We start from the raw sequence: 23,560 nt of genomic DNA, 5'->3' as shown, positions 1-23,560 counted from the left end.
CTTTTTACCAAACCTTGTCCAGGAAGTGGGGTGCAAGGTTTTGGGAAGTATTTTGGGGGGAAAGACGCGTCCAAACAGCTCTTCCCCAGTAACCAGTATTAGTTTGGTGGTGGTAGCGGCCATTCCAAGGATAACGGGTGTAATATTTTGTACCTTGGGGAAGTTTTGACCTAAGCTGGTAAAGATAAGCTTAGGAGGTTTTTCATGCAGGTCCCCACATCTGTACCCTAGAGTTCAGAGTGGGGGAGGAACCTTGACAACTCCTATCTTCTAGAGGTCCACTGTCACAGCTCAGGATGGCAAAGGTTTTTAATTGGTTGAACCAACTCTACTCATCCTTTAACTTTAATATCCAGTCATGGTCGGGAATGAGACCATGTAAAAATGGCCATGTCCTAACAACAGAATATAGGATCTGCATCCCCTCTTACTTACACCAGTGTGACTCCATTGATCTCAGTGAAACTATTCCTGACTTACACCAGTGCCCAGACCTCATGGTGATATACATGTCACAAATCCCTGAGTGGAGGGATGAACAAAAGATCAAACCCATACATAGCTAGATAGGTAGTTTAGATGAGAGGAGATTCAGCCTTCATTATCTGTTCCCTGTGGACCTAATTAGTGCAAGATGAAATCAGATAAGAATGGTAGTATTGGACACCTACTTTGCACTGGTGTAAATGATTACATATGGTGTAAGGGCAGTGGGACAATCATGCCATTTGTGTCATAGAATCATACCAGACTTTAATGCTGTGATCAACACAAAATCAATACAACTAAAGAAGAGCTATTTTTGTTTCTTTATATTGAAAGTTTTATTCACAATTCAGAACTATTATGATTTCTAGAACAGGTGTCCAAGCCTCAGCAAAATGCTTAGCTAAATTTCAGTGGCTGGAATTTCACTACGTGTGATGATGACATGCTGTAAGAGACAAAGAAAAGCCCAGCTTGATATTCAAATCCCAGGTTAGGTTTGCAGCTCGGGGGTGGGAGGGGAGCTACCATCTCTTGGGATTTGTAAGGTAAGCAAACTGGATGTGGAAGTCACCACAAGGCAGTAAATATGCAAGCCCAGAATGTCATTCTGAGTCACTTATCAGAACATCAATGTGTCGATTCCATGGCCTCCTGTTTTACCTTTGCTGAGCCACCCTGGGAAAAATTGTAAGTCTGTGTTCCTTGTGCGAGCTGACACGGGCTTGTTCTAATCCCTGATGAGCCTTTCCCAGCCAGCTGCAGGCATTACCACTACACTTCTGTTATTCTGCTGTTTACTAAAATATATTTACTGAGCAATTAATTCCTTCCCTTTACCACTTAGGATGCATTTTTTTTTTATAAAAGATGAAAATCTGTTTTATTTTTGCCTGAATACAAATTAGGAGGGGGAAGTGTTTTATGGCATGCAATAAATCAAATGCACGTGGGGTGTTTAGAGATAGTTAACAATGAAGTTTGCTTCAGTGAATGCATTTAAGAGAAAATTATAAAAGTGTTTATTCCCACAGAAGAAGCCATGAGCATTAACATGAAAGAAAAAGACAGTTCACTGAGCTAGGGACTGTTGCTTCAAGGTGTTTTATTGCTAGTGTGGAGAATTGATTTAATGCTTCCAGCCTTGTTTTGGGGTGAATGGAAAGCCTGTGTTGACTCCCAGATGAGAGAGGGTATATTTTCATTATTGAGTGACAGGGAGGTTTGCCACTTTAAGAAAAGTTTGATTAATACAGCTACACTTGCAGCATAGGTGCAGCAAATTGGTGAATGCCTAGTCACCTGAGGCCAGGAACCAGAGTACAAACAGGAACCCTGGTGCAAAGAAGCTAGTTCTGAAATAGCGATCTGAACGCTAGAGCTGGTTAGTTAGTAGCCTCTTTAGAACACAAAAGGGCTGCTGTCATGCTGTTTTGCAATTTCTGTTGTTTTTTTGTAGGGCTTTGTTCTGCTTCTTTGCTTTGTGGGAAGGATTTTGTTGTGGGAAGGATCCTTGTTATTTTTTCATCCTTACTGATTGGGAGCACAATTGTTTTATAAGCCATCCTGGCTGTGCAGTCTCCCTGACACTGAGCAACACTAAGAAAAATATTTGTGAAATAAAATGTTTTTCTATTGGCCACTGGGGCAGCACACCCAGAAAAACTAGATGAATCAAGATGTAAGTAAAGACACCATTGTTTGAAAGGGAACCTGTACTAATGGTTAGTGGGGCTTAATTCAGCAGGGTTTCTGTGGCTGGAAACAGTAAAAGTGTGTGGGGTGGGAAGAGGTGGTGGTAATTGGAAAGTAAGGATGATCCTGGGCTAGAAAGCTCAAACGTAGATTCTGATCCATATCCGTAACTTCCCAAGTTGAAGGGTATTTGGATCTGGTGTTCCAGTTCAGGAGTATATCTAGTGCAGGCACATGTGGTCAAAAGAGACCATGGATCTTTGCTTCTACCATGTCTGCCCCTACTATATCCCCAAAAAAACCCATAGCCCTAGTCCTACCTTGGTTTAGATAGAAAAGAGTCTAATCAAGGTCACAAGATATAATAAGTGAGAACAGGTTTGGACTCTACATAATGTCTCAGAATTTATTTTTCTCTTTGATTAAGCTGTTACTAATGCCCTGATGCTGTGGTAATAGACATGGTATAAAACCCTCTAGAGAGAGAACCAAAACCCCAATGTCTCTGGATTCATTCTGTCCAAATATTGATGGAAGCTTTCCTTTAAGGCTTTTGAAGTTAGAAAGTCCCTCAGGTACTTATGGATACCCAGTCTTCATAGCCAGGATGAGGGACAAGTGCCCTATACTGAGGGGAAAACAAGAACTCATGTCCCTGCACTGCTGCCCATTTCTAGACCCAAATATGATCCAATCCTTTATAGAAGTCTAAAGCGCTACCGGGTACTAGCTGGGATGAGAAGGCCAGGAAAACAGTGAGAAGAATGATGTAGCAGAAACCTCAAGAAGGAGCTTATTTGCCTGAGATTTGTAGCCTTTTTTGTGCAGACTCAGGAGATTAGGATATAATGTGGGTATTTATCCAATTAGAAGCTGAGCTTCCAGCACTTAGAGGTTCACCTGTTATTTATCAGGATCTGAAATAAGGCAACTTACTTGCTTCTTATTTCAATTGCCTCTGAAGTTAATCATTGGATGAAATTCTACAGCCAGTGTTATACAGGGGACAGAGGGTCATAATGGTCCCTTCTGCCTTTAAAACCTCATTTATACTAAGGCACATTTACACTGCTTTGGCATTACATTTACTCCCATTCCAAGTCCTCTTTACTCTGTGTGTGTGCGTATGTATAGTGGAACTTTTTTAATTTCAGCACTTTGGTCAGCTCCATTAACTCTGCTCTTCATGGTCTGGAGGAAAAATACATGTTTCTTGTATTATGCATATATCATTTGAAAAGTTAGAGGGTCTCTGCTTCAATAGCTCTATTAATTTTCTTCTTTGAGAGCAAGAAACCTGCTCAATGGAATGTGTGCGAGAGAGAGAAATCTACCCCATGGACTGCAAGGGGTGGTTTTAGCTGAACTTGCCTGTTACATTCCAAATCATGGGAGTTCATTTCTGCTATTACTTACCCCAGTTTTTTATTGCTTTAGCCTCATTCAGTTAAGAGAATCATACCACAGATGTTACAAAATGTCATCTGAACTAAATTCAGATTTAAAATACTTTGTTGGGAACAGAGATTATCTTTCATGATAACTTTGTGCTGTACAATGTCAACCTTTGCAATGCATTCTTTGCCCCCACCACAAATTAACGATAGCAAGGAGCACAATGCTCTTTATAATGGGAAAAGATGAGGAAAGATTCCTTCCTGTAATTCTATGGAGAGAGGGAGACTGATCACTAATCAATGGACTGATTATAATAATAATCCACCTCCACTGCAGACCCAGGCACTGATTCTGATTTACAGTAAGGCCCATTCACATTGTTTTAGCATCCTGCCAAAGCAGTGTAAAGGAGCCTTTAAACAGGTGTAATTTTACTGCCAGAGCAATGTAAAGGAGCCTTAGTGTAAATCCGTATCAGGCCCCCAGTGTTTAAGCCATAGCTACTATTCTTGTTCTGCTCTATATCTGCACTTTTATCAAATTCTCCACTTTCCCTTTCAGCTGAGTGGCAGATGGTTTGGTTTGTTTCAGATGGTCTGGTGCAAACTCCTTTCATTCTCCTTCCCTGTACAGCAGATTTTGTTCCTGATCTTCTGAAAGTTAGCTTTGGTGGGAGGAGAAAGCAGGAGGAGAAGGGTGAAGTGATGGGGCTTTAATGTTGCTCAGTGCTCTTGCAGCTTTGCTTACACTGGTGACTGGTGGCAGATTGATGTGCATTAATCAGTGCAGATGGCACCTGGGTGTAAGTGTGCCAATGCAGATTCCAGGATTGCCACCTTGACTCTTGTAATGGAAAAAGTCTGGCTGCAATTTCAGCTGGAGACAGAACCTTTTCAGACTTTCGCACCAAAGCTGCTATGTGCCAGTTCTTTTGCTGAATGCTGAAAAAGTGAAATGCACCTGATTTACCTCGGGATGGTGCAATGCCTTCCCCACCATTAGAATTGTGTAGGGGGAAAGCTGTGGAAGGAAGCAGCCATGTAACAAAAGGTTTATATGTCAGCCCTGCACAGACCAACATGGAAGCCTGTGGTGGGGTGGGATCCATGGGAACTATCCGATTCAGCCGTGGGATTTGAATCCAGATCTACTAGGTCCCAGGTGAATGCCCTAATCAGCAGACTATAGCGTCAAACTCAATATCTCTGTTTGGCTTAATAAATATTTAAATAATTATACAAAGTAGAACAGTTTTATTGGAGAGAGTGAAAGCAACCCACCTCAGAATACCCTACAACCTGGTTGTTATAGTGCTCACCTGGCAGGTGGGACGCTTGAATTTAAGTCCCTGTTCCACAGCTGGGACTCAAGCCTGCGTCCCTGACAAGTGCCATAACTACTGGAAAACACACTTTTGTTTTGGGCTGACCAAAACTGTTGCCTACAAACTATTTGCCTGGGGAAAAACATTCCCTAGCTATTGCCTGGTAGGCCTCATTTGTGAAAAGTTCCACACCTCAAGTAACTAATTTGGGCCACTTGCCCCTAGTTTAACTGAACCTGTAACTATTTACACTAACCACCATTTATTTATATCCTGCCTCCTCTGGGAGATGGTCTAGTGGTCCACTTCCTTGTATATCTCAGGCCCGGAGATATTCCATGGAGACTAGTCTCTCTGAAAGGATGGAACAGGAGAAGTTGGGTCTCATTATAAGAGGGAAGAGGTGTTTGAGAAGCACTTGAGAATTGTACCATCAAGTCCTATTGACTTTAGTGGGGTGGCATGTAGAATAATGATCTTAAAATGCATTTTCTGGTAAAAGTTCACCTTCACCAAATTAATAAAATTCTCACAGGAACTTAAGAAAATGTCATCTTTTGCAAAAGCAAATCTGTAAAGTGAATTTTAAATCAGTACTTTTGCACAGGTGTCTTCACAGTACAGGGTCAGCTTTTGATTTTTCCCCCTCCCATTTGTCATTTGAAGGGTTTTTTTTGTTCTTCCTGTATCCTTCTTGTTCACTTTATCCTTGATTGTTCATTGTCGTAGACAGACAATGCACTGGCTCTTTCTGCAAAATCCCCCTGTGGTGTTTTTTTTTTCTTTATATATATATAAATGTGAAAACTTCTTAATAAGAGTGACTCCTGTGGTAATCATGCAGACAGCTTTGGTTAAGAACATCTGTTAGCAGATTCCCAATTCTAAAGTCAAGCAGAAAACAAGACAAGCAGATATAGAAAGGGGCATTTTTCAGATTAAATTGGGCTCCCTAAGGAGGTTCTGATCTCTTCCAAGACAGGTACAAGCCAAGATCAGACATAAAAATGTATTGAGTGTGGTGCTTGAAACTGTGACGCCTTTGCTTTCTATGTGTAGCACCTTTAAATTTCTAAGAGCTCCACTTCAGTGGAAGCAGTCATTTTGTCCTCAACGTTGCTGCAGTATGTAATAAAGGAGCAAAACATTCTGTACTGTCTTGGCGATTGCTTTTGATCTGTCTTCTCTTATTTAACTCCTGATAGTGTGGTCTATTGGGGAGAGCCCTGAACTGAGACTAAGGAGTCCTTGGTGCCATTTGTTTGCTGGGTAACAGTGGGAAGTCACTTCCCCTCATTCTGACTTGGTTTCCCAATGGCAGGAACCCCCAGGGATCTGTACTGGGACATATGCTGTTCAACAGATTCATAAATGATCTGGGAAAAGGGGTAAACAGTAAGGTGGCAAAGCCGGCAGATGATACAAAAGTATACAAGATAGTTAAGTCCAAAGCAGACTGCAAAGAATTACAAGGGATCTCACAAAACTGGGTGACTGGACAACAAAATGTCAGATTAAATTCAATGTGAAGTGCAAGGTAGAGCACATTGGAAAACATAATCCCAACTATGCATAGAAAAGGATGGGGTATAAATTAGCTGTTACCTCTCAAGAAAGAAATCTTGGAGTCATGGATCATTCTCTAAAAACATCTGCAACATGCAGCAGCAACGAAAAAGCTAATAATCTTAGGAACCATTAGGAAAGAAATAACAGTAAATATTATAATGCAATCAGAACTGCAAGCAGTATTCATATTGCCTCTATATAAATCCATGGTATACCCACACCTTGAATACTGCTTGTAGTTCTGGTTGCCAGATCTCAAAAAAGATATTAGAACTGGAAAAGGTATAGAGAAGGGCAACAAATTTGAGGTGTATGGAAGAGCTTCCATATGAGGAAAGATTAAAAAGACTGGAAGTGTTCAGTTTGGGTAAAATATATGAATGATGAAGGATATGATAAAGGTCTATAAAATCATGAATGGTGTGAGGGAAGCAAATAAGGAAGTGTTATTTACCCCTTCACATAAATATAAGAACTAGGGGTTACCGATGAAATTATTAGGCAGCAGGTTTAAAACAAACAAAAGGAAGCACTGCTTCACACAACCTGCAAGGAACTTATTGCCAGGAGATGTTCTGAAGTCCAGAAATATAACCGGGTTCAAAAGAAAACTAGATAAGTTCGTAGAGGGAAGGTCCGTCAATGGCTATTGTCCAAGACGGTCATGGACACAACCCCATGCTCTGGGTGTCCCTAAACTTCTGACAGCCAGATGCTGGGACTGGATGACAGGGAGTGGATCACTTAATTGTCCTGTTCTGTTCATTCCCTCTGAAGCATCTGGCATTGGTCACTATCAGAAGGCAGGATACTGGGCTAGATGATCTGACCCAGTATGGCAATTCTTTATGTCCTTATTTGCATCAGGAAAGTTCCACGTGCCTTTTCAGAGGAGACAGTTTTGAGGTGCCCCAATTTAAAGTTGTGCATTGCAAGCAACATTAAGTTCTGCTGGATGGATCCCTTGTATTCTTTCTTCCTCTGGGAGCAGTACAGAAGTTTAGATATTTGGGTCTCACTTGAGTCCAGAAGTCTAGATATATATTGAAACTGCATATACCTGTCTTAGTTGACCAAATTTACCTGGATATTTCATGAGGACAGGCTTTTTATTGCTGACACATCACGGCAAAAATTATTGGACCAGAAACACGGCAAAAATTATTAGACTGGATAAGATCTGAGATCCATCTAGTTCACTATCCTGTCTATGGCAGTGTTCAGTACCACATGTTTCAAAGGAAGGTGCAAGAAGCCCTAGACTATTCCATTATGGTGTAACTTTCCACAGGGACATTTTCTTCCTTGACTCCATTAGTTATAAAATGGTTTGAAGCATGGGGTTTGAAGTTGGTTTGAAGTTATATCTGTGTGTTTTGTCTCCCCCATTCCCCAATCCAATCTATTGTGTGAAAAGTAAAGGAAAATCATGTGGCATTCTTTGAACTTTAGAAAACGTTTGGTTCTGTTTCTAGATGGAGTTTATTTTACCTAAACCACTTCACTCATTCCAAATCCGAGATCGTTTGAAATGGAATCACTTTCCTATTGTATTTTTCAATAAACTCCTAGTTATAGTACATAAGTATTAGAACTCATGTCAAGCTGCAAACCATGACAAATTTTCCGTTTGATTCTGAGAATTTTGAAGATTTGTGACTTACTCTCGTCTCTTCCGTTTTGCATTTACCCATGTGGAAATGTTCAGTATTTTTTTCCTCATGCATAACAAATGACATCAGTAATGTTCCTGGAAAAAATAACCAACAAACACATTTACAGCAGAAAACATTAAAGAAGCATTAGCATTCAGGATGTACAGAACACTGTGTGCCGTTATCTAGGTTATAAATGAACCAAGGAAAATATTGAATTGTCATAAATATAAAGGGAAGGGTAAACCCCTTTGAAATCCCTCCTGGCCAGGGGAAAGCTCCTCTCACCTGTAAAGGGTTAAGAAGCTAAAGGTAACCTCACTGGCACCTGACCAAAATGACCAATGAGGAGACAAGATACTTTCAAAAGCTGGGAGGAGGGAGAGAAACAAAGGGTCTGTGTGTCTGTCTATATTCTGTCTTTGTCGGGGATAGACCAGGAATGGAGTCTTAGAACTTTTAGTAAGTAATCTAGCTAGGTACGTGTTAGATTATGATTTCTTTAAATGGCTGAGAAAAGAACTGTGCTGAATAGAATAACTATTTCTGTCTGTGTATCTTTTTTGTTACTTAAGGTTTTGCCTAGAGGGGTTCTCTATGTTTTGAATCTAATTACCCTGTAAGGTATCTACCATCCTGATTTTACAGGGGGGATTTCATTATTTCTATTTACTTCTATTTTTATTAAAAGTCTTCTTGTAAGAAAACTGTATGCTTTTTCATTGTTCTCAGATCCAAGGGTTTGGGTCTGTGGTCACCTATGCAAATTGGTGAGGCTTTTTATCCAACATTTCCCAGGAAAGGGGGGGTGCAAGTGTTGGGAGGATTGTTCATTGTTCTTAAGATCCAAGGGTCTGGGTCTGTAGTCACCTAGGCAAATTGGTGAGGCTTTTTACCAAACCTTGTCCAGGAAGTGGGGTGCAAGGTTTTGGGAAGTATTTTGGGGGGAAAGACGTGTCCAAACAGCTCTTCCCCAGTAACCAGTATTGGTTTGGTGGTGGTAGCGGCCAATCCAAGGACGACGGGTGGAATATTTTGTACCTTGGGGAAGTTTTGACCTAAGCTGGTAAAGATAAGCTTAGGAGGTTTTTCATGCAGGTTCCCCACATCTGTACCCTAGAGTTCAGAGTGGGGGAGGAACCTTGACATGAATAGTTACTTGTAACGTCTTCAGGAATCACAAAGCTTAGATCTTGATCCATCTCTGAACTTTTGCAAATTCCAGACCTGTTGGAATGCAAAATTTTGAACTTTTTCATTGTAGAGATGGAGTAAGCAATGGATATTTGATCTGGACTTGAATTAAAACTTCATCAGTGTCTCCAGGAGATTAGATATAAGTTTTGGTTTGGTCCCAACTCTAATAACATTTAGCACTGGTCTCTTATAGTGTATCATAAATTACCTCTGCCCCAAAATCTATATACTGTCTTATATTCAGGTCCAGAAGATGCTTCTAATGTCAGGATTCTGAGTGACTAGGCAGAATTAAGGGAAACCAGTGGGAAAATCTAAGAAAGGTCTCTTGGTTTTTAATTTAATCCTTGACTCCATAATTAGCAACCATGCCAAAGGCAAGAGAGGTAGGTGGAAACCAGCATCCAAAATCCAAGAAAAACTGCAAATGAACAGGTGGACTGCCCCAATCCAATTTGCATAGAATATTTAATGCATGCTAAAATGGATCACTCCAAGCATGGCACGAAAGGTGTTTTGGCAGTTCATCCAATACATTACCTGCAGTAACATGTCAGAATAAGCAGTTGCATAAACAAACTAATTTGTATCCTTTAAGTCATAACTTTACTGTACTGCCATGTCTCGAAACAAAGGGCAGTAGAAATGTAAATGTAGAAAGCACAGGCTTTGGGAAAATGCTTGAAATGAGTGAGTGACAGTGGCAACTTTGCCTTGTGGAATAGTCATCCTGAATAAAGCACTCCATACCCTGTCCCTTTCTGGCTTAAGTCACTGGGGAACTTTGCCATCAACCTCAATTGCAGCAGGACTAAGGCCTATGGTTTGAGTCAAGTTCTGCTCCTAGATGTGTGTGGGAGCTCCCATTGACTTCAGTTGGGGTTTCACTTGTATAATATAGTGTACCTCTGTTTATTGGAAACCCTATTACCCAAACCTCCATTTTCTGAATCCATTCAAGCATGAGATTTATGGAGGACAAGGAAGGGCTTTAAATAGTGTGGAGGTCTGGATAATAGAGCAGAGACCCCAGGTCAGGACTGAGAGGAGGACCAGCCCCCAGCCATGGGGGAGGCCACGTTGCTTCTGAATGGCTCCTGTGGTGGTGTACGGAGCCTTCTGCAGCCCACCTGTCATGAGAGGGAGTGAGCTGGGCCATCATAGTGGAGCTGCAGTGGGTTCCCTGTGCTGCCACAGGGCCAGTGACATTAAATTCTCTGCAGCTGCAGGGAGGGAGGCTGTGGTCCTGATGGGTAGAGCAAAGACCTTTGGCCACCCCTGCCACCAGTTGAATGACTCCTGCCCCCTCAATTATCCAAACTCCCAATTATCAGAAAAAAAAATGGTCCCTCATATTCCAGTAACAGGTATATACTGTATTTACCTCTTTGAGTAGTTTGTCTGTTCATCACAGCAGAAGTCTATGGGCTAAATCCTGTTCTTATTTACACCAGAGAAACCTGACTGGCTTCTGTGGGATTGCTCACATGTATATATTGAGCAGATAACAATTTTCCAATGCAACAATTCTCTATTGTCAAATGAACATTTGCTGGGAACATACAAAAACATGCAATAAAAATAATAAAGATGTTTCATTTTGACAATTGTGAAAGGTTTTGTTTTGAAGCACTTTGTTTCAACTTTTTACAATATATAATATCTAATGGTTTTACAATATCTTGGAAGGAAATTCCAGGTTTTGACAAGCTCTAGTAAATTTGACACAGTATTTCACCCAAAAGCCACCTATTAATCTGCTAGTCTGGAGATAAATGTATGAGCTTTTCCCCTGTGGAGATAAAGTACTCTGAAATATGTGAGAAACTCCTTATTAAAGGATGGATCACAATAAGGGATTGTCATAAATATAAAGGGAAGGGTAACAACCTTCCTGTATACAGTACTATAAAATCCCTCCTGGCCAGAGGCACAATATCCTTTTACCTGTAAAGGGTTAAGAAACTCAGGTAACCTGGCTGGCACCTGACCAAAAGGACCAATAAGGGGACAAGATACTTTCAAATCGGGGGGGAGAAAGGCTTTTGTCTGTCTGTTCTGTGTGCTTGCCGGAGAGAGATCAAGAAAGAAAGCAATCAAACTCCATTAGAATTAGTAAGTACTAGCAAGGAAATGTGTTAGTTTACTTTTGTTTCAGCTTGTGATTTTCTCTGTGCTGAGAGGAAGGTGTATTCCTGGTTTTCTTTTTGTAACTTTAAAGTTTTTGCCTGTAGGGAAATCCTCTGTGTTTTAAATCTGATTGCCCTGTGAGATTAGCTTCCCTTCTAATTTTACAGAGGTGCTTCTTTTACCTTTTTTTTTCCTAATAAGGTTCTGTTTCTTTTAAGAGCCTGAGTGATTTCTCTATTGTCCTAAGACCCAGGGGTTTGGGTCTGTAATCACTTTGTAACGAATTGGTTAGGATATTATTCTCCAGCCTCCCCAGGAAAGGGAGGTAAAGGATTGGGGGGGATATTCTGGGGGAATAGGAACTCCAAGTGGTCCTTTCCCTGATTCTTTGTTAAATCACTTGGTGGTGGCAGTGTACCCTCCAAGGCCAAAGAGTTTGTACCTTGGGGAAGTTTTACCCTAAGCTGGTAGAAATAAGCATAGGTGGTCTTTCATGCAGGTCCCCACACCTGTACCCTAGAGTTCAGAGTGGGGAAGGAACCCTGGCCAGGATAATGGTCAACAAGTATAGAGCCATCAATTGTGGATGATGGTAATCCATATGGCCTAGTTAAATACTTTAGAGATGCTTAATGCTGATAACTTTAAAGGGGCAAAAGGTTTTAGATGCACAGTTTCCACTGAATTTAAGTGAGAGTTAGGGACCTTCCTCCCTTAGGCTACTTTGAAAATCCTAATTTAAATTCTCGGGTTGGTAAAAGGTTCAGCTTACAGAGGCACTCCAACATTTATAGGTGTATTCTGAACTTTATTAGAGCCTCTTGAGTATGGAAATCTTGTGAGAATAAGTTCTGTCATGAGAATTCTCATTCGGACCAACTGTTGTCATAGGATTTGGGGCCCTTTCACTTTTATTCCAGGCTGTGATCAAGAACAAAGGCACTTGAAAATGAAAGTTGTTTAAAAAAACCCAAAACAATCTCAGGGGGCAATAATTGGATCTGTTTTTTGAACAGCATAGCTTAAGATTTTCCAAATGTTGTACTCTGAGTTAATACCCATTAACTTCCAGGGGAGCAAGACCAAGGCATATGGTTCTGAACCAAAAGCTATCTTTAAAAATAATGCTAATGTGGCAAAAAAGTTCCCATTGAGTTTGGGGTAGATTTTTGGAACAGTTTTTATTTTATTCAAAGTAGCTCACCCATCTTTAGTGATAGTGTTCCACACTGGAATGGAAACTGGTGTCTTTTGAGGTGCTAGATGAAAAATAGAAGTTTTATTATGTTTTTTTTTTCTTGTATCAAGTCTTCTAGGGACTAATCCAAAGCCCATTCAAGTCAATGGGAGTCTTTCCTTTGACATGATGGGGCTCTGGATCAAGTCTATAAACAGGAGACAAGTCTAAACGAAGTAACTGTTCACACATGAAAGCTCATGCTCCAATACGTCTGTTAGTCCTGTAAGCCACAGGACTCTTCGCTGCTTTTACAGATCCAGACTAACACGGCTACCCCTCTGAAGTCTAAAATTGCTATCTTTAGGAATAAGATCCAGGTGCTCTTCACTTCTTATCTGTCGGTATCCAATGTGTAGTAAGCATCTTCCACATACACCAAAATACAGATATTGTGGAAGAAGCTAGAAAAACATGAGACTAAGAAATATTAGGAATCAATATAAGATTGCTCATCTGTGAAAAAGAAATTGCCTGAGGAAAAACTAGGAGGTGAATTACCCAGAGACAAATTGCTGTCTTGGTCCCTGGAGGAAGACTACATTTTGCTAAGAACTAGTTAAAAAAAGTAAACAATCAATCTAAAATTATGCTAGAAAAACTCTCATCACGTCCATTATTTATAGGCAGATTATTTTGTTTACTAAATTATAGAGCATGTCGTTCTTACTCTGCAGGCAGAATTCACAGCCATGAGGGACCAATATATGCGAGGTGGAGAGGGTTTCATTATCTGCTATTCCATCACAGACCGCCAATCCTTTCAGGAAGCGGCAGAGTTTAAGGAGCTCATTTATCGTGTCCGGCACACTTATGACATCCCATTGGTGCTGGTGGGAAACAAAATAGATCTTGAGGAGTTCAGGCAGGTAAGTGAAGTTTCTTTCTGCTCCTTTTCCTCTGCTATGTTAGGCATTTATGCAGCATGTGTCATACGGTACTGTTGAGAATTATTGCCCCAGAATAGGCTGGGATCAAAGAGCAATGCACCAGGATTGTTAATACATTAAAGTAAATATTACCGTTAATTTCTATGACCCTTTTCACTCTAAAGGAGCCTAATCCACTCATATCCACAGCTAGCAGGTTTTGTAAACTGATCATATTTGCTCTGGAAGCTACTGACATATCAAACATGGAAACCCAGGATGCCATTTATACCGAGTAGAATTGAACTTCAAATAAATGATGTAACTTGGATATAGAAAATATAACAGTTTAAAGTGCTGTTCTCTAGTTCATTAGCATCTGTGTTCACATGCATGCCTATTGCCTTTTCACGTTTTAGCATGTCACCCCCATGTGTTCCCTCTTCTCTTCCTTAGAAAATTCAATACAACAATAGGAGCGAAATTAGTTTTGGGACTTCGAGAAACATCTAAAGAGTTTCACATTTATTTCCAGGTCATTGACTTTCTCCCTAAATCAGACTGAGACAAAAGCCTAATGGTGACAATCCAGCTGTAGCATAATGCTCAGCTTGAGACCTTGAACAATAGTGCTCTGTGTAATATTCTGTAAAATACATGTAACTCTTGAGGTGATATATATGGTGGGGGAAGGAATGTGAATCCAATCATTCCACTAAGAATATTCCATTACACATAACAGGAGTTCACTACATTTAATTTCTTTATCTATTGTTATTTATAGATGAATTTTCAGCAAGTCACTATGTGCAATGATATTTGTGTTAGGAAAGATTTTTATTCCCCTCACCCTCTGTATCTCTGTAGCTCCCAGATTCTAAGCTCATGTTTTATTGGGCATTCAGGCTTGCATTAGTTGATGGGATAAGTGGTCATACTCCTGACATAATGGTCAGTTACTAGTACGTTTAGTAATGTTCCTGATCTAAAATATTTAGAGATAGGCTTGAAACAAAACCAGAAATACAAATATCCCTTCACTTTGAGGAACTTTGGACCACGATCTGAATTTTGTAACTTGACCTTTATGTCTATACTAGGCCATACCCAATTCCCAGATTCAGCCTTTCCTGGTATAAATATTATGAAAACTGGGGTCTAGCTGTTGAACACTAAAGTTTGGACCATCTCTAAAATGTTACATCTTTGACTTGTGAAAACCCCAAATCATGCTATTAATATTGAGATTTTAAAATATGTATTTCCAATCAGTTATAAATGTGTCAACTGTCACAATGAATTCAGCCATCTGTGCAGTGGATGATGGTTGAAACTATATAAAATACATATTAGAGAACAACAGAAAGTTGGATTTTAATCTTTTCAGGTCTCAGAAGCTTAGGAAGAACAGTGTGGTCAACATTTGGATGGGAGACTTTATATGAAACTCCAGAGTGATACAGGGAGAGGTGCTGGGAGCACTGATGCTAGAGATATCCTCACTCCAAAGAGAACAAGAATGAGATGATGACCATTATGGGTCATTAAAGATCTTGAGTAAAACTTTCCAAAGTGCCTAAATGGCTTGGTAGGCAGAGTCCCATTTTCAAAAGTAACTTAGCCACTGAGAAGCCTACATCCCATTGATTTTCAATATGCCTAAGTCACTTTTGAAAATGTCACTGTAGCTACCAAACCACTTAAGTGCTTTTGAAAATGTTACCCCTCAGGATTAGACCAGGTCAAAATCTTTTAAATTAAAAGTTCTTTAATTGAAAAATGGCTTTTTATTAGAACCATTTGTTGGTGGAAATTTTTTTTTGTAATAATCAGACTCTTCCTTTTTCACTGTGTTTCATAGTGGGTTTTTCCCAGTGTTTGATTTGGGATGACAAGTACAGGAGCTCAACCAATAATAATGATGTTCTCCGCATGGTGTGATATCATATGTCCTCTAAATGAGAGGTCACACCGTGCATGCCAGGGACTGAAGAGCTGCTGGGGCTGAACCCTGGTAAGCCTGGGGACAAATTAAGCTCTATTTTCCCCCTCAATATGGCTATCACGATTTTTTGTTTAGCAAAAACCATTATGACAAAAACATTGATGATGAACTTCAAGCCCTGAGAAACAAAAGCAACTTCAAAATTTTGAATCATAGTCCCCCTCACTCCCAGCAACCAGCTCTACTCCTGCTACCTTTCGCAAGGTTCAGGCTGTTTTCCAAATGACTGCTATAGTGAGGGATCTCCTTAGAACCATGAACAGTGGACAAACATCTGTGCTGACGTTATTAGATCTATTAGCTGCCATTGACATCAGAGGTCATAAAATACTAAACCTAGAAGGGATGGGTGAACTACATCAATCTGTTTTTGCTCATGCCCCTTCAGCAGACCTCACTGGAATCCTTTATATATGGGAGTCCAAGGCTCAATTTTATATGCTGAACATGACAGAAGATAATTATGTATGAGACTGTACCCATTCCTTTCCACTGAGGACCTAATTACAGTGGTCCAGTCTTCAGTCATCTGGCTATTTTTAAAGGCCACCAAGAAACTTCAACCTGGACCAGCCTCCCTACCAGCTGAAAATGGATCACACTGGTGTTCAGTGGCCAATACTGTCTCCCTGTGCTATGACAAACACAAATCAAGGTCCTGATTCTGATTTTTTTTAAAGCCTCTAGGGAGTGTGGACCAATCTGCCTTCGAACTTCTCCCTCCATGAGTCCTCTACAGCAGTCAGCAAGCACTCTCACACTTCAGACAGGATGTCCTCAGCTGACCTACATTCTAGGCTATTGTCTGTCGAATTCCCTGCCAATAGAGATTAGAATGAGGACACACTTCCAATCTTTTCTCCAGCAAAAGCTTTCCTCTGGGCTCAATCTACAAGGTAGGGCTGTGATTTCCTCTGCTCACGTACACGTACTTGTGGTAGATCGATGAATGCTGCGGCTGCCTGTGCTACTCTGCCTACATTACTTATACCCATTCTAGGCCTCACCGGACTACTGCAAGTCTGTGTGTGGGAGCTGTGGAATCACACCCCAGGCTTACGGCGTTGATGTAGCCTTAGTAATGAGGGTATTAGATGAGAGGCCTATCAATCTCCTTTCAGGAAGACAGATGAGCACTGGATAATGTGGTGTTTTTTTGAGTAAAATCTACATTATTGGTATACAACAGAAATAAAAGGTGTGGGGTTTTTTGTGTTTGTTTTTTTACGAGATGGAAATGTGCTTCTTTAGGTCCCCAGTTCCATAAGGCACCTAAGCCAATCTCCAGCTTTAACCATGTCAGTAGTCCATTGGACTTCAGTGTGTTTACTCATGTGCATACGTTTTTGCAGGCTCAGGGCCTGAATGAGCTTTCTGTTGAACACAGCTGGATAAAATGAGTAGCTGTGACTGTTCACATGCTTAAAGTTAGGCACATGCTTAAGTACCTTGCAGAATTGGGGTCTTAATTCTGTTCATGGGGCTATATTAAAAATGCTTAGACAGGAATCATTGCACCCACCAATGAAGTGCAGCCACCTCTGGGAAGAAATACAATGGTTTAATAGTACAAAGCAATGTGACAAAACAGACTATAACAAACTGTGAGAAAGAAAACTACCCAATTAAAGCTACTGAGGGAATGTTACATAGGCAGAACGCAATTGCCCAAATTGGAAATCGGCCCGGGTACCAAGACTAACACTAAGACTTTTTTCTGAGTAGCAGCCGTGTTAGTCTGTATCCGCAAAAACAAAAGGAGGACTTGTGGCACCTTAGAGACTAACCAATTTATTTGAGCATAAGCATAATGCATCCAATGGAGTGAGCTGTCGCTCACAAAAGCTTATGCTCAAATAAATTGGTTAGTCTCTAAGGTGCCACAAGTCCTCCTTTTCTTTTTACTAAGACTTTTGTTAAAGACATTTTTTCATACTAAAGTCATTAAAGATACATTTCCAAATGCCTTGACTAATATGGCAGTAACATTAGATCCAATGTTCCTTAATGCTGTACCACAATTTCATAACAATCAGACAGGCTGTAGGAGTTGGGTCAGCAAAGCTACTGTTTGAAATGCTATCCCCTACACAGTGAAATTAATGATGTATGCCATCTCTCTCAAATCTATCAATAGTGATATGAGAACAAGAAGAATTTGCAATTAAAATTAAGTGTATGAAACAACCCTACTCAAAGTGAGATTTATTATTTTAAATAATGTTCCTTTCTAATGCCTCTTGTGGATTTTGTTAAGCATCTCTTGTCACCTTTAAGTATGTCTTGTCCTTAAAAACGTGGGTTTATCTGTGCTCCTTCTTAAAAACCAACTGGAATTTCAAGAGCTTAAAGAATAAACACCATCCACTTCATCTGTAAAGCATGAGCAACTGAGTCACAAGTCATAGTTAATAAGTGCTGATACGTGGTTATTTATCCTATTTTGCATGTCCAGTTGATTGCAAGTACTGGTAGATATTCTCTTCACCCCTATCTATCCTAGAAGGCAGGGTACTTAATTAAGGGCTTGATCTTGCAAGGTGCTAAGTACTCTAGCCTGATCCAGCTAAGCACATGATTTACTTTAAGCATGTGAATAGTCCCATCAACATCATTGGCTACCCGATGTGCTTTAAGTTAAGCATGTGCTACACGCTTTGATGAATCAGGATGAAGTGCTAATGCACCTAAAGATGCAGGTAGGAGCCCTGTGCAATTTTCACAAGTCCCAAGCAAGTTGGATACTGACTACCCATTGATTTAAATGGGACTTAAGCTCTTAGCTGCTTATGAAAATTCCACTTAGTGCTTATCTGAGTCTTCAGGTTCCTAAATATATTATAAAATCTGGCCCTTAGGCCCAGTGTTTTTTGTTCGTTTGTTTGGGGGGGGGGGGTTAGTATTAGGTGTTGCAGCACTAGTGTTGCAATGCCTAACTGAGTTATGACCCTAAAGCTCATTTTCAAAAGGAATTTAGGCACTTCAGAGTCAAGATCCGGTTGACAGTCAGTGGGGATTTAGGCTCTTTCATATCTAGGAGACTAAATTTAGGATTTTGGCATCTGCATAAGTACTTTGCTGACCTGGGGCCTAACTTTAAGCACCTAAGTAGTCCCATTGACTTCACTAGGCTATTGGTCTACTTAAATGCCCCAGTTCAAGAAAGCATCTCTATTCAAGAAAGTATATTGGTATGTGCTTTAGTCTCATTGATTTCAGTGCAACTAATTTATGTTAGTGTGTGTTTTTGGTGGGTTGGTTGGTTTCAGTCGTGGTCTTAGATTTCTAATTCTTGTCTTTAATCAGGGCAATAAATGCATGACTAAAGATCAATTTAATACCAGTGCCATTTTACATTTAAGTAGTTAGATTAATAAAGATAGGCAGTGTATGTATTTTAATTGCAGTTAGATTATTTGAAAACATGAAGGGCAAGATCCTCAGCTGGCGTAAATAGGCATACCTACACTGACTTCAGTGGAACTACACCAATTTACACCAGCTGAGGATCTGGCCCTTAATGAGGTTTAAAACCTGTCCTAGATAAACATTTAATCTAATTAAAACAGATTAATCTGTACAAAAGATACAATAACAACTAATACCATTTAAAAATAGATTTTTAGGGCACTTAATTTAAATTATATTGATTTGATTAATTCAAACACAATTAAACATAGACATGGTCATGTTGCTAAAAGCTGCCAGAGTGTAAGTGATTGACAAATTTGCATAGATTGTTTCTATTGGCCCCCAGGACGTAGGCACCTGCCATTCAATCCCAAGCACCCCCCAATGCCCATCAGTGTGCCTCCACTCTGACCAGGAGAGAATATCTCTTGGTTTACAAGGGCACCTGATGCTTCATTCAGCCCTTGACCTCTCTGGGAAGCCTGTCACCAAAGATGTTAGTTTTACTAACTACAGCCCTGATCCTGCAAAGAATTACACACTAGTTTACCTTTCAGCACATGACTAGCTTTACTGGCTTCAATGTATAAATCTTTACATAATCAGTGCCCATGATTGCATATTTTTTTTCACACTAGGAGCTCATGAGAGCACTCTTTTAAACTGAACATTATCAGATGGTGTGTCCATTAATTGTATTTGTGTGGTTACATTAAAACTCGATGGTTTCACTATGCCATGTGCCCAGATAATATCCAGATCTGTAGTATGGCACCTGAGCAGGTTCTCTTGATTCTAACTTGCTGTCTTTGGAACATTCAGGCTTAGATGTTAATGCTTGTGACCTGAATTTGGGCAAGATGAACAAAAGAACAACCATACTGGGTCAGACTAATGGTCCATCTAGCCCAGTATCTTGTCTGCTGACAGTGGCCAATGCCAGGTGCCTCAGAGGGAATGAACAGAACAAGTAATCATTAAATGATCCATCCCCTGTTGTCCACTCCCAGCTTCTATTGAACAAAGGCTCAGGACACCATCCCTGCTCATTCAGGCTAATAGCCATTGATGGACCTATCCTCCATGAACTTATCTAGTTCTTTTTTGAACCCTGTTTATAGTTTTGGCCTTCATAATATCCCCTGGCATACAGTTCCAGAGGTTGACTGTGTGATGAGTGAAGAAGTATTTCCTTTTGTTTGTTTTAAACTTGCTGCCTATTAGTTTCATTGGGTGACCCCTAGTTCTTGTGTTATGTGAAGGAGTAAATAACACTTCCTTATTACTTTATGTGCTTAGTGCTTGTCATGAGAGTCAACATTATGTTGCTGCTGTGAAAAAGGTGAATACCACTCTGGGGTGTATTAATAGGAATATTATATGTAAGACACAGGAGGTAATTGTTCCATTCTACTTAACACTGGGGAGACCTCACCTGGGGTATTATATCCAGTTTTGGCACCACACTGTAGGAAAGATGTGAAGAAATTGGAGAGACTCCAGAGGAGAGCAGCAAAAATATGAGGTTTACAAAACATGATTATGAGGAAAGGTTGGAAGAATTGGGAGTGTTTAGTCTAGAGAAGCGAAGGCTGAGGGAAGACATGGTAACAGTCTTAAATTATATAAAAGATTATTACATGAGGATTATGTTCTGTTTATTCACCAAGGGTGGGAAAAGAAATAATAAGGTTAGTTTGCAGCAATTGACATTTAGATTAGATATGAGGAAAATCTTTATAGCTAAGGGTAGTTAAGCACTGGAATAGTTTAAGTTGTTACAAGCTTCCAGGGATGGGAATTCTGCAACAGGTTAGGCAAAAACCTGTCAGAGACGGTCTACGTATTTTTAATCATGCCTTGGCATGAGAAAATGGACTAGATGACCTCTTGAGCTTCCTTCCAGCCCTACATTTCTATGATTGTGATGTACCCGCAACCCCAACTTTTGTACTTCTACTTTCACAGCTGTTAACACCTGTGAGACCAGGTTCTCTACATTTGAAGTAATTTGAATTCTAAGGGCAGGTCTATGCTACAAATTTACAGTGGTGCAGCTTCACCACTGTGGAGCTTCTTGTGAAGACACTGTAAAGCGACGGGAGAGAGCTCCCCCATCGGCTTAACTCAGCCTCCGTGAGAGGCGGTACCTATGTCACTGGGAGAAGCTCTCCTGCTGACATAGCGCTGTCTAAACTAGTGCTTAGCTGGTATAACTATGTCACTCAGGGTGTGAATAATCCACACCCCCGAGCAACAGAATTATGTCAAAGTCATTCTGTAGTGTAGACCAGCGCTGAGATTTTTTTTTTTCTTTTTCTGTGCAGTCATCTCATCACCATCTCTGGAATGTTTCCAAGCTATATCCCATGCTGGCTGGCAGAGACTTTGAGATACTTAAAACACAAGTCTATACTCTATTTTTTTTTTTTTTGGTCTGGTAGACTGCTATGAAGAAATAATTGCTGAACTTCCTTTCACCCCCATTAGTCACTGGTACTGTGGAACTCTGAACAGATGATCTCAGTAGTTGGCGGGCAGGAAGACTGGGGAGAATCCACTGCCTACTGTTACCATTTTGCTGCAGTTAACAATAGTAATAGCTTATATTTTAAAAATACCTTTCATGATGAGGGATCCCAAAGCATTTTATAGACTTTATTTTGTGAGTGGAAGGGGACACAGCAGATATTTGAGTCTATGCTCTATCCAGTCATCAAAGTGGTGCACAATACAGCTGTCCTACTAGATTTCTTGTTGCTCCTCAACATTAATAGTAGCTATAGTTAGGCCCTTTGCTACCTTTGTCTGACACAGTGACTGTGGCCTTCCTTTCAGATGCAAACCTAGCTGCAGTGAGTCATGGTTTTGCCCCCTACATGTGAGAACGTTGCAATGTGCTCTACCTGGCTTTGATCATGAGGCATGTGTTGAAGCTTCATCTGGTCCAACATGCAGCAGCCCATCTACTAGGAAATGCAAATCACAATATGTCAGTGCTTATTCCCCGCATTGTCTTCCTGTCCTGTCCCAAATCCACTTCCAGATCTTGGAGTCCACCTTTAAAACTCTGAATGGGTTAGGATCTGTATATGTGAGAGGCCACCTCCGTCTTCATGATCCAGCACAATAGTTTCATTCAGCAGCTGGTGAAGCCCAGGATAAAAGTCTTATAGGATGCATCTCTGCAGGCTTTCCCTAAATAACTATGTTGAATAAATGGCAACACTTCTAATAGAGACATAACCAGCATAACCAAATCATTGGAGGGCTGGAGCACAAAGTCAGTCTGGGAATATTCTTCAAAGCATTTGAATGTTTGGTTGTTTTAAAAAAAAAAAAACAAATCTTCTTTGTCCCTGTTCATGCCCCTTTAATGTTCATTTTTAATTAACATTTGGGTGATAACGTTTTGCTAGCATCAATGCTTGAAGAAAGTGAATTAAGTTTAGAAATACCTGCAACTATCTCTCCTTTGCTATATATTGTATTGCGCAAAACACCACCCCTTTAAGAATATATTTTCACTCTCTGCTAACTTAAGTATTATTTTTGTTTTGCTATTTTCATGATACTGAATTCCCTGAACATCTGACACTAAAAGCTTTGAAGTAGCAGCCACACTTATCTCACCTTCGTTATTTTCTTGTCTTCCCAAGAATAAATCTAGAAGTTTCTCTTCAGTTCCTTTTTAAAATCTCTATTTTCTGTTGCATTAACTGTTAATTAGATCTCATTCCCTTAGAAATGATCATCTGATGGAGGGATTTTTTTTCCACCACATTTTGTCGCTCCTTTCTATCCTGAGATCTCGCCTTATGACATTGTAATAAACTCTTTCAATGCTACTCCTCCACTGCCAAAACAAAATACATCTTGTATGTTTTTTCCTCTCTGCCAAGACAACAGGTGGGATTTTATTTAGCAATTTTCAGTGTCATGCAAAGAAGCACTATTTAGCTTTTTCCCCTCTAACAACTGTTCAGTTATGCTTACTTAATCTGTCATTCCAATACTTCTATATTTCATAATCAAAACACATGCATGCATATTACCTTAAGATGTGACTAAACGACCAAGCACACAAACAGCTGTAATGAATCTGCTACTGGCTCACTATTGGGCCCAGTGTTAACCCCCAGTCCAACCTCCAGCCAGTACAGGACACCATAATCTCTCCAGCACAGTAAAAGAGAGCACTAGTTGAAGCTGGAGGGTACCAGGCTCTGGAGGGAATGGAAGGCTTTATGTGATCAGGAATGTCTGGCCAGAGGTAGCAGCCTGGGAGCTGTCTGCAGAAGGAAGTCCAGATAGCTGGCTGCCAGAACATGGGGACTGGAGGGCATATGAGCTGGGTGGAGAAACACCCTGTTGCTAGCAGAGATCCAACAGTAGCCACAGCAGGAGGATACAGGGCTCTGACCAGAAGGCAATAGGATGGTTTGGAAGGGTGAGACCAGCCTGGTATAGGGGTGTGTGTGTAAACACGGCATATTGGGGCATTGTTGAAAGGGGACATTTTAAGGGTGCATCAGATACCTTAATTGTGCATTTCCAGGTTTTCAGAATTTTGCTCAACTCAAC

At 40.4% G+C, this 23,560-nt stretch overlaps 1 protein-coding gene across 1 annotated transcript in view; it reads left to right on the top strand.

The window, feature by feature from the left end:
• Window positions 1-23,560, top strand: part of RIT2 (Ras like without CAAX 2) — a 280,882-nt gene that overhangs the window by 142,507 nt on the left and 114,815 nt on the right. Inside the window, exon 4 of the mRNA XM_048851256.2 lies at window positions 13,369-13,560. Coding sequence (XP_048707213.1) covers window positions 13,369-13,560 — 192 coding nt within the window. The remainder of the gene's footprint in view (window positions 1-13,368; window positions 13,561-23,560) is intronic.

Source organism: Caretta caretta, chromosome 5 (assembly GCF_965140235.1).
Source record: "Caretta caretta isolate rCarCar2 chromosome 5, rCarCar1.hap1, whole genome shotgun sequence".
In the NCBI taxonomy this organism is placed as follows: Eukaryota; Metazoa; Chordata; order Testudines; family Cheloniidae; genus Caretta; species Caretta caretta.
The sequence above is the reverse complement of the archived record's forward strand: the minus strand, read 5'-3'. Positions and strand labels throughout refer to the sequence as shown.